This window comes from Argiope bruennichi, chromosome X1 (genome assembly GCF_947563725.1).
Source record: "Argiope bruennichi chromosome X1, qqArgBrue1.1, whole genome shotgun sequence".
Lineage (NCBI taxonomy): Eukaryota > Metazoa > Arthropoda > Arachnida > Araneae > Araneidae > Argiope > Argiope bruennichi.
Genome location: NC_079162.1, coordinates 17725902 through 17738615, shown reverse-complemented (window position 1 = coordinate 17738615; position 12714 = coordinate 17725902). Strand labels below are relative to the sequence as shown.

The 12714-nt window shown below is 29.8% G+C and overlaps 1 protein-coding gene across 2 annotated transcripts in view; it reads right to left on the bottom strand.

Moving 5' to 3' along the window:
• LOC129958165 (pleckstrin homology domain-containing family B member 2-like) overlaps positions 1-12714 on the bottom strand; it is a 31800-nt gene that overhangs the window by 6056 nt on the left and 13030 nt on the right. For both annotated transcript variants that reach the window (XM_056070405.1, XM_056070406.1), the window contains exons 6-7: positions 12295-12334; positions 12119-12194 (exon numbers count right to left, since the gene is read on the bottom strand). In XM_056070405.1, the coding sequence (XP_055926380.1) occupies positions 12119-12194; positions 12295-12334 (116 nt within the window). The remainder of the gene's footprint in view (positions 1-12118; positions 12195-12294; positions 12335-12714) is intronic.

Genomic DNA, 12714 nt, shown 5'->3' with positions numbered 1-12714 from the left:
GTTTTGAATGCAGTCTTTCTATGAATAAGTTTTTATTTTTGGGAGACAATTTATTCACTGAAGCGTTCAGTGATGAAATTATACTTCAAATTTTTAATCAAATTACCGTTGGTGACTAGCTCCATACTCTACAAAAAATCTTATTTTTCATCAAGAAATTTTAAATAACCTTTTCAATTATTGGAAATCAAGTGTCAATATTCAAAAGCTTTAATTTGTTAATAACTCCATTAATAAAGCTTTATTTTGAATGATTTCTGTACCAATTAAACTATCACTAAAATTTAAGATAAATATAAAGCTTATTTTAATATGCTTTAACGTTGCTCGTTATAACCATATGTGACATGTTTGGGAGAACATCGGAACTTCAAAACTTCTCAAATTTGATCCTTACCGGCTCAAGTTTTAATTTTGTCCCTGTCAACAGTATAATTAATATTTCCGAAAGTTTAAGTTTCGGATAATCTTTTTCCAATTTTGTCATAAAATACATTTTATTCGACTTTACTTTTGTTTTCAAATCCAGAACATTATATCAAAGAAAAAAAAAGTGCAATTCCTACACTAACTTAAATCCCTCAGATTTATCAGGTGCTTTAAAATAAAACGTAAAAATAATAACATTGTGATATCCTATTGAAGAAATATTAAAAGGATTAGAGTTCAAAACATTTGCAAATAATGTTTTGTAATAAATTGTAGAACCGGAAAAGGACGCTATTCATCATTGATTCTTAGTCACCATTTCTTGTATTTCTTTCTATATAGACAAAAATTTCATAGTGATTTCGAAATTGATTTTTCACTTACTGGCATATCTTCTCTATTATTTAAAAAATACGAACCTATTATTTTACTTAAGATGTTTCCCAATAAAAATTGTTTAACGACGGAATTTTATAATTGTTTCTAATCTCTACAACATTTTATATGCATACTTGGATTTTAAAAGAAAAAGAAAGCAATTGATCACATTCTGGTCAGTGATACCCTTGCACATCCCTCAGGTCAGCCATAAGTTATTTGATGTGGTCGTCTTTTCTGTTGATAACAGAATATGGAGTGTCAATTAGAATTTAACTGATAGAATTTCATTTGATACATTTTATACATTTGTTGCATGTTTTCTCGCTAGAAAGGATTTCCAAGAGGGAGGTTTTAATTTTTGAATTATGATGCCCATGTACTTTTTTCGGTTTTGCTTAGCATCGTATTTCCATTCCTTTCTGTATTTTGATATAGATATTGAATTAAAGATTATTTTATTCGATACGTTGACACGGAAATGTTACAAAATAATTTAACTTTACTACATCAATGAAGCTGAAATAACTTTTGCCTGTAAAATAAAGAATAATATTTTAGAAACGGATCTTTTATTGTTTTGCTTCATTTTTGTGAATACGTTAATGCGCTTTGTTTGAGATTTTTTATAACTGAGTTGTGCGTGCAAGAAAGAAGTTTGATTATATTTGCATAAATGAGTTGGTTCTAACAAGAGTAAACTGAATATTAATAATGATTGTCCAAAATTTTGTATTTTCGAAGTGTAAACGCAGTAGCACTACACTGGATTTCTAATAAGATTTTTTCAATCAAAAATAATAAATCCTTTTTCAAATAAGTTTAAAATAAAATTCCTTAAACTGAATCAACAGCTTTCGAACTATCACAGTATTCCGATAAGAAATGTTAGTTTAATAAAACTGTAATGCTGATATTTAACACTTCTTCTCATTTAGTACTATAAATACTGAATAAGACTTAGTATTATACATATCTAACTTGGTGTATTACATAAAAAGGAACAGTTGTTGAAAAAAAAAAAAAAAAAAAAGAGGCAATACCTTGCGTCTTATTTAAAGACAAATCCAGAGTTTTCAATAAATGATTTTACGCTTAAAAACAAATTTCAACTGATAGGGTGGAAATTAGTATAACACGACAAATAAAAATCTCCAGTTGACTAATGTCATGCTAGCTATACTTTTGTTTCGATTTGAACAACAGCTATTTTGCAGTGGGATCTTAATTTTAATCTGCAGTCAGATGACGAGAACGAAAAATGAACTTGAACCCCTTTCTCAAACTTTCGCGCCATACCAATGCTAAGATGTTTAATGACACGTATCTTCACTACGCTTAGCAAAATTTGAAGATTAATTTTATAAAAATCATTCATTAATATCAAAAATCCACCTTTAATCTAACAGTATATTCAGGTAAGCATGTAAAGTTTTTTTTTTCTTTTATGTATAATTTCTGAATATTTTCCAAGATTTAAACAGACAGATTACAAATTAGAATTTGAGCTATTAAAAAACCGAAAAAGATTAAATTTCTGTTCAGGTGAGTCAACTTAATTTCTGAATGAGTAAACTGCATTCAGTTAACAGAAGCATTTTTCTTTGTGAGTGTTTTATGTAAATGCGAATGATCAGTAGAATCTTTAATCTCGTAAAACAACAAATCTTTATCCTCAACCAAGATATATAGACGTTTTATGGATGAATAATTATCAATTTACTAGTAAAATATTGTGTATGTAATATCGTGTAATGAGCTGGTTCTAAACAAATGTATAATATAAATAAAAAAAGATTATAATTTTACTTTGAAGCTAACCAAATTTCTTGTTTTGATTTATAAATATTTTTTATCTTCGAAGCAAGTTTACAGTTCAGAAATTTTTAGATATTTTGTAAAAAGAAACATAATCAAGATTATTCGTTTTCCCAAATTTACAAAATGTGCACCAAGCATTTATATTCTTAGTTTGTGTAAAAAAGCTAGTGAAACAATATATATAAAATTAGTAATTTTCCTGAAGAAATTCATACTACCCATTCTCCACTACTACTGATTATGAAAAAAAAGTAACTATTTCTCCAGATATAGATGTAATCCTAAAAAAAAGTCAAGGCAATGTACGTTCTATTGGAATTTTTCATTATTAATTAAAACCAAGCTCTCCATTCTCTAATTTTCAAACAAAGAATTTCTCTGTTTTAAAGTAAATAAATATTTTTTTTTCATTTCTGTATAAAGGAAAAGAAATGCCGGGGACAGAAATAAAAAAAAAATCAATAAAATTACAATTTATCTTAATATAAATAAGTTATTATGGTTATGCATGTATGTCACACATCTCCTCTTAAATGACTGAGCCGATTTCAACGAAACCTTGCACATTTATTCTTAAAGAAAAAAAAATACTGTCAACCCTCCAAAGCGCAAATGTTAATTAACTATGTAATTAATTAGAAATTAACCGAAATTTTACAGTAATTTCGAAATAAATAATCTAATAAAAATATTTTAATACCATCTCTAAAGTTAAAATCTTATTATTTCAATGATATCGATTTCCTTTTTACATAGCCTTTCTTTCAATTGTTATTAATTTTTTTAAAAAAAATATTTAACTGCATTAAAATTAATGTTAGCGAATTATTCGAACACATTAATTTTTTTGTCTTAATCTTTTTGCCAGGTTTGCATTTGTTTCAATGTTTGCTGAAACGTAAGCATAAGTGAATAGCGGAAATGGAGGTAAGAAATGTAAAAACTTTAAGAGCAAAAGAAACTAACATATGTCGAAAGCAGAAGCGTGAGGCTGCTAGAAAATCTTTCTCCGAAGAAATTAATCCGAAAAAATTTTTAGACCATCATGAAATTAACACCACACTATTTTCAAAGATGCCACTTTCATTTCAGTGCAATTTTCATTTAATTTTTATTAATTCTTTAGTAAATTTAACGCACATGATTTAGAAATAAGGTAATTTGTAGGTAGATACTGCACTCCTTTGCTGGGAAATGTTAAGACCTTGAACTAAACCACTACCATTAATTCTACCACAAAAATTTCTTAAATAATAACAGTTCTTAAATAATAATAAATCTTTGTAAAAAATCGTAAAAAACTTTCAAATCTGATGATAAGCTGAAAAAACGCAATTAAAATTTACAAAATGTATCCTCAGCAACCAAGTTAATGTTGGTAAGAAACTCTTAGTTATCCTGCCTCTGTAGTTGTAAAATTACGGAAGTTATATTAATGAGCTTTTAACTGGAGGTTAATCATGCGAACTCTCATATGCTTATTATAAAATAGATGGGAAGGAAGAGGGTTTTGTGAATGATTTTATAACATAAATTAAATCAAACGGCGGGGAAAAGTTGATATAACTTTAAAAAGGAGAGACAATGAACAAGAAAAATTGGAACTTAAGGACTACATTTACACAAGAAAGTGTGTTCTACAGAATTAGCTTATTCGTCAAAAGCAAAAAGAAAATGTTTTAAAGTAACGCAAAAAATTTTTTATAAAACAGAAAATAATCTAAAGAAATGCAATTCTATTTCCTTTTAATATTTAGAAAAAAAAAAAAAAAAAAAAACTAGCGTTAGTTTATGATGGTGTTAAAAACTGTGTTATTTTTGGTTCTTTAGTCGAAAAATTAAAGATACAGACATTTGAATTAGCTTTTAATTCAAACGAAATTAAGAACCGAGGGCAATAGAATACAGATCATGTAATAATAATATTTTATTTTTTTATTTTTCAAACTTTCTTATTATTTTAACAATTTTCTCGTGTAATATCAAAAAACCTTTATTTGTCACAAAAATACGATGCTTATTTCCTTCACTACTGAAGTACCCACATGCATGACTCTCCTGCCTCAAATGTTTTCGGTCTGAGAAATGAACGTTAACGATTCACTCCGGATTGGGTTCACCACAGTACCGGTACCGCAACAGCAAGGCCATTCTTTTCTAATACATACATTCCATGTATTTGACAAGTCTGACCGAATCCGACTGGTCGGATCTGGAACTGTGGTCTTCGTTCCGGAATGAACTAACACATAACTATAGTACAGAGAAGGTGAATACAAGCCCTCCAGCAGGATCGATCATTAACAAAATGCTCAAAACCGATACGAACTCTCAAGAAGGAGAATTTGTTATGCGAAAACGGCAAAGTAGGCACTTCTAGGAATGCGGCAAAGGTGAAAACAACCATCTGCCCCAACGAAAGATCTGTTCATAAGTTGTCACTGTTGAATCATCCAATAAATAAATAATTTGATTCTTGTGGCTTGAATAGTTATTTAAACCACCACAATCCAAGAAGCAACAATTTTTTAACTGAAAGAAAAACCAGTTAGTATTTGTTCCTAAAAATCATCGCAATTTCATACAGTTGAGTTTTTAAAGCTTTTTTTTTTTTTATTTTTTTATTTCAGTAATTTTTTTCTTTTAAACAGAATGGGTTGAATTCGCGAACACATTATAGATGTAAAATAGGGTACGACGATAAAAATTTTGAGTCTACAGCATATCGTGTGAAGTCCACTTGCACATCAAAAATATTTCTTAGACTGAAAAAAATTTCAAAATTTATTTTTGGTCTTTTGATCAGTTTTTTTAAACTTTTTCAAATTTACTTAATATTGTTTTTTCTAACATTTAAATTATTGTGCTCATTTACATTTTCAGAGCAAATCTCTCTCTCTCTCTCTCTCTATATATATACAGAGTGTTTCAAAAACCTTGACCGCGGCTTTTACTCGTTAAATATTGATCATAGACATATACTGTAAATTACAAAGTTGCGTAAAAAAAGGTGCAAACTGTTATGAAATCGATTAAAATTTTCAGGGGATTAAACTCAAAAGTATACAAAATTTAAATTTTTATACGGCCCACGTACGTACACACACACACACACACACACCCAAAACAGCATTCGTCTGCCCAAATTATGTTTTTCAGGTAAGAGGAATGAATTAGCATCTTCCTGATTAAGAGCCCAATTACAAAAATCTAGACGACTTTGATAATCTGTTGGCTCCTGTCCCTGCACACCATGAATGCTAAAAGAATGTTATCTATTCCGTCTCAGTATTCTCCACACTGCTGCGCGTGATAGGTTCATTTCTGAAGCAGCAGTACGAACTCTACTATGTGGATGACTGCAAAAGTAAGCCAAAATATCAATTTCTTCATCAGTTGAGTGAAGTATGGGCCTACCTGGTCCACCTCTAGGATATACGTTTCCTCTTTCACGCATTCGTTGCACTAATCGGGAAATAAATCTCCTAGAAGGATGTCGGGAATTGGGATATTTAGGCCGAAATTCCCGTGCGGTTTCGCTAGCATTGCGATTGCATAAACTGTAAAGCATTAGGATTTCAAAAAGTTCTTCATTACTGTATTGTGACATACTGTTTGTACAGGCTAATTGCACTCTCAAAATGCAGCAGAAGTGTGAAATATTTATGTGCGAGTTATTCTTACGTAAGCTATGCTATTGATCATTGACAAAGCACAAATAATATAATATAATGACGCGTCTGTTGAGATTGTGGGACGCGCCAATCAGTGGCATATATTTGCATATGCAAACATTTCTAAGTTTTTGTTACAGGTTCATTTACTGTGCTGTTTTTAAGTTATATTCTGTAATTCATGATATAAAAATTTAAAGCATTTTTCGGAAAGCATATTTAAAATTTGTATTTAAAACTAAAGATATGAAGCATATTTTATTTCCTTATGATGCATTCCTGCGTCGGGTCATCTGTACTGAAGCTGTAAACATTTGCATATTAATTTGTGATTGACCCTTCACCAACTTTGTTTTAACGTATCTTTGAGAGTTTTCATGAGAAAATTCTGAAATTTTGTACATGACCTTATTAGAGGATGGGGAACATTTTGCTCACTGAGAATTTTTTTTGTACGGCGTCTGTATAATAATTTAAATTTTGTATATTTTTTAAAGTTTAATCCCCTGAAAATTTTAATTGAAAATTTAATCATGCTGCACCTTTTTTTTACGCAACTTTGTAATTTACAGCATATGTCTATGATCAATATTTAAGGAATAAAAGCAGTGGTCAAAGTTTTTGAGACACCCTGTATAGTGAAACCTCTTCGAACGGCCATCCCTGCAAGGTTCAAGGTCATGTTAAAGGTTGTTTGTACTTCTTGCTTCCTATTGGCTATTTAAAAGATTACGATAATTTTGGAACAAAAACGACACTCGTGCTTCTTTCATTAGTTGATCGTTGATCTGAGTTGCAACGATGTCGAAGCGCGTTTTTCAAAATTTCGAGCAGCGCATTCAAGTTCTGTGTCAGTATGACAACGGCAAATCGGTGAGAAAGTTGAATTCTTTAATTGCAGAAGAACGCAAATCAACAAAATCATTAAAGAAAAGGATTTGATTTTGAAAGAATACGAAGATTCCAAATTTCTTAGTGTCAACTGCATGAAACACAAAAAATATACCCGACATAAATGAGGCTGATTTGGAACGATTTAAAATTGTTCTCGAGAAGAAAATTCCTGTCAATGGACATACGATTTAACACAAGGTACTAGAACTTGTGGATGCTTTGGGAATTGAAAATTTCTCTGCCAGCAATGAATAGCTGGATTGATTTCGTACACGTAAAGCATCACTTTTCGATCAGTATGTGGCGATGTGGCCAATGTCGCCCTCCTTTCATATGAAGATTGGAGGAGCGCCTTCCACTGCTTTTGGCTGGATATGATGACAAGGGCACATTCAACATGAACGAAAAATCACTATTTTTCTGTCGCTTTGTCCAATAAAAGTATGCTTCAAAATTCTGAAGAAGACAGAGGTGGAAAAATTCCGAAGAAACGGCTTACCATTTTTGCGTGAGAGCAGCTGGAGAGAAAGAGAAGCCCCTGGTCATTTGGAGATATCAAGACCCATATGTTTTAAAGGAAAATATTTAAACTATCTTGGTGTGTCATGATACGCGAACAAAAAACATGGATGACATCATCCATTTTTGAAGAATGGTTGGTAACTTTGTAAAAAAAAAATGAGGAATCAAACCAAAAAAGTTCTTATTTTGGACAATGCGGCGTGTCATGTTCACGGAGCTCAGCTCACAAATCTTAAATTGTAATTTCTACCACCAAATACAACATCAAAGCTTCAGCCATTGTATCATGGTGTTATAAAATGTTACAAGATGGAATACAGACAATGCGCTCTGCGACATGTCTTTCATGAATCGATGGATGCGAAAATGCTTGTGAACTTTCAAAGTAAATTTCTGTCGAAGATGCTCTAAATTGGATTAAAATCTCATGGAAAAAGTAAGTGAAGAAGTGATGAATAAATGTTTCATTAGCTGTGGAATCAGTAGCAGAGAATCGAAAGACAATAAGTTTTATTCAACGAATCGTAGCGGAAGATCAATAAGCAGATCTCTCGAAACTTTCTGGACTAGAGTACGATCTCAAATCCTTTCAGCACAAAACAGTAGTAGAGTGCTCTGATACAAGTTGCGATTAGGAGGAAACCTTTTGGTTGACGAGTCTATCATAGATAGACGTTTTTTTACACACTTTTAATCAAATTTAAAATTGATATAAGATTAATATAAACAGTGTTTATATTAATCTGTTTTTTTACAGTATTTATGTTTAAACATTTTTACAAATGAATTTTTGTACCTTTCAAGGGCTTATTTTGTCTTTGGAAAGGAATTTTCTGATACGGTTTGTAATCGTAATACAGTTAAGCTTTCATCTCCAGTGACTCTAAGGAAAATAGATGAAGTCGACGAAATGACAAACAAATCAGTTAGAGATTTACTCTTTAAACCTAAAGACGAACTTGAAAAAATGGTTGTTTTTAAGAAGCCTAAAAACTTAAAACAAGAGTTAAATTATATCGTTGTTTTTTTTAATAAGATGTAAAAAAAACACCCATTAAATAATGTACTATTTTCTCTTTAGATAAGTCTCACACTTCATTTTAAATGTGTCACACCTATTATATTATGTATTATATCAATTATCTTGCAACTGTAACGAAACCCCCTCAAGGCGGCCAAATTTCCTTGGAATCGAACGGTGGCCGCTCAGAGAGGTTTCACTGTATACATATACATATTTAATAAATCTTTATATTTTTTACAAGTTAATGTATAAATATGCATACCAGTATGCTAATATTATTAGAGCTGGACTTAAAAGGACACAGTGTGATGCCAACAACAACTAGTTATTAATTTTTGATTTTAACAGTCAAAGTGGTAACATGCTATTTGTCCTACACAAAAAGATAAAACAAAACGTACACAAATTGTAAAATGCAAATGAAAGACAATTCACAACAAAGGATGCAGAATTATAACAGAAGTGCAGCCATATTGATCGTGTTATTGTATAAATTGACTCCATTCAGTCTTAACTCAAGTAATTACATTAAAATTATTTTTTTAAAAATGAATAATAATTTGCAGTCGTATTATATATTTTAAATTCACTTATTCGTTCAATAAGTAAGTATAGTTACTACCACAAAGACCAATGAACAGGCCATAGCCGTTCAGCGAAAAGTGAATTTTGGATAAATCTAGGACGTCTATAGCAAAATCACTTGGTAAATATATCACTCACATTGAATTTGTATACATAGACTTCAAGTGTTTCAACACTTCCACCTTCCTCGGAAAAGCAATAATCTGCAACTGGTTGTTAATCCAATGGGGTATAGTTGACGTATTAAATTTAAAGTTTCCGACTCGAATTATATACAAGTTATTCCAAACTTAAAATGCCACTAAAATCTATTACACTATTGAAACAATAAATAAATTCTTAATTCAATAAAAAATTAAAATAAATATATTTTTTTTCTTTATAGAGGTTTAGATAAGTGTAACTGATTCAATTAAACCAACGGAAGAGATCTCAAGAAAACTTTAACTCGTACTCTCTAATAAAGGTGTTACCTAATAAAATTATGCATTTTGGGCAAGGCGGTGAATGGCAATTTTCAGAGACCCGCACATAGACTTTTGTGCTTCTTAGCTTAGTAAATAAAGCTAAATATGAATTTTGGATGTTGTTTTATTCCAATCAACTGAAACAATTATTTGACACAGAACTACAATTTTAGTATTAAGATCACATATCGTATTTGTAAGTTATCGCACTTACATGCATGCAAAGGTAACGGCCTACATATGGCAAGTCCCTTGATGGATACAAAATTTGAAACGTAGATGCTAAATTTGCATATAAAATTTTATTTATACAGCTCTCTTCGTTTTGAAGTAATCTTATTAATTTATATTCGGATTAAGAAACAAACTTCCGCTATAGTTATTATTTAGTTATAACTATAAACAATTGTTGTAATCACAAAATTACAAACTGAATTTAATTGATTATTTCTCAATATAAGCCATAGTGATTATGAATTATTGTGTTTACACGTAAACAAAGCCATAGACCGACAGACGGTCAACCCATTGACAGATTTGATTAAAAATTTTGATAAGAATCTTACATTTTAGATGCTAAACTTGTGTACCTAATTTTATCTATCTCCGACAGATGGTCAACCCATTGACAGATTTGATTTAAAATTTTGAAAGGAAGAATAATTTAAAATTTGATAAGAAATTTTGATTGAATAAAAAAATCTACATTTTAGATTGCTTTATACTTCACCACATTCGGGAGCAGTTTCATCAGAATGATCTCTCAGCTCATGCATTAAATTTTCAAAATGTCTTCGACCCAGTTGAGATTTGATTCAAAACTTCATATATACCATTTACATCTAATATAAACTTGGATTCATTGCAAAACCTTTTACTTTCTCATATACAAAGTAAGGAAGAAATACTGTAATCATCAAAAAATTCGAACGTGAGATTTTGACGAATTTCCAAGTGTTAAATCTTTCGAAAAATACATTTTTGATCTTATATCTTCCAATGAATGGGATAACTAAAGAATAATTTGTTAGACGAATGAAATGTGGTATTCTATCAAATTTCGTATATAATTTATGATGAGTGTGCAAATTTCTGTCCAATTTTGAACGACATTCCATTAAAAGAAGTCTATATGAGAAAGTTTGTGATCGGAGAGACCACTCACGCTGGTTAAAATTTGTATTGAATGTCTGAAAATAAATTCTATGAGACTAGTTCTTGTCTCTGTTCACCAGGGTTCACCCTATCTTAATATTAAATTTTAATAATTTGATCTAATGAATTTTCACAGTGAAATCTCATTAAATATTAAAATGTGCAACTTCTTGAAAATTAAATGTAGCATTATTTTTTTAACATAATTTTATTTCTTTATTTCCAACCTTATTTTGAATATTTTTCCTATTGACAAAGCCAATTTGCTTTCAAATGATTAAAAATAAATAAATAAAACATATTTCTAGCTATTTCAGACATCCTGTATATTTGAAATGATAGGCAAAGTTTGAAGAGAAAAAAAATTTTGAAATAAAAGGAAGCTAAGCAATTCTCCTGAGACAAGTAAACTTTCATGGCTATTTAACAAAGACGAAACCTGATGTTTCTTTTCTTTTACAAATAAAAAAAAAAATTATCATCATAATTATTGTGCATAACAAAACTGTTATTCTACACACTATTTTTTAATCAACAAGAAATTTCCGTAGAAAAATAATATTCATTTTTAATTTTAAAATTTTCTGCATCTAGATGGCAGAAATTTGTCCTAAATTTGACTCAATATAATATGGTCTAAAACCACAGGAAGTATTATGCTTGTATGTAACAAAGCCTTACATCATTGTCTGTACCAATACAGATAAGAAAAATTATGAATAACAAACTGAACTTGTAGTAACAATTGTATGAGCGTTCATTTTTATTTTCAAATATAAAGATTTAAATTACCTGTATGAATACGTTGATGCAAAATTAAATATTTATGTAAAAACAATCACATTTTTCTTATTCGTAGTTAGCTGAAGGTACATTTACTTATATACAACGCTTATTGCGCCAAAAATTACACTTATTAAAAATGTTAAGTAAAGGAAAGTTATCATATTTAACTACAAATGCAAAAATAAAATATCTACATATATTAATTTTATGTTAAAGCAAAACAAGCTTTAGGTAAATCAAACTAATATATTTTAGAGAAAAACTTCGATAATTTAAAATGTACTTTTTGCCCATCGATACAGATAATTTAATATAGAAATATAAAATCATAAACATTGGCATATTTCACTACAGTATTGAAGAAATATCAGATTTATACTAACCACTATAAGCTGGGAGGTAGCCAGGATTATAACTAGACAAGTAAGCAGATGGATGTCCTGACAGGTGTGGATGCATCTATAAAATACATTAATTACCATTAAAATTACAGTATCATCAAAACTAGTAGCACAATTCAAAGCTAAAAAATATTAAATGCAAAATAAAATCAACTTACACCAAATATACGAGCTTGTTCCAAAGCTAACTGCCATGCCCTAAAAAAAGTAATAAGAGCTGAGGAATGAATAAATAGATCTCTTAAGAATAAATTAAATATTTATTTTTAGTTTCTACATGAAAGGGCAGAAACGGATAACAAAAGAGATGCCGTGTACATGAATTTCTGCTTTACAACTGATAATTTCTTATATTTGGCCACTCGCGAGCACCTAAAGTGCGATGATGGCGTATAACACCACCATGTATTTCGTTCAAAATTTGATACAAATGTACTCATTTGAAGTTATCAAATTTTATTTGAGAATTAAAAAAAAATATTCAGATTCTCTATTAAATTCATTACTATTTTTAAATAATCTCTTTTGTCAAATGTTAACAATTCAAAAACACAGATGTATACTGCATGGAATCCACT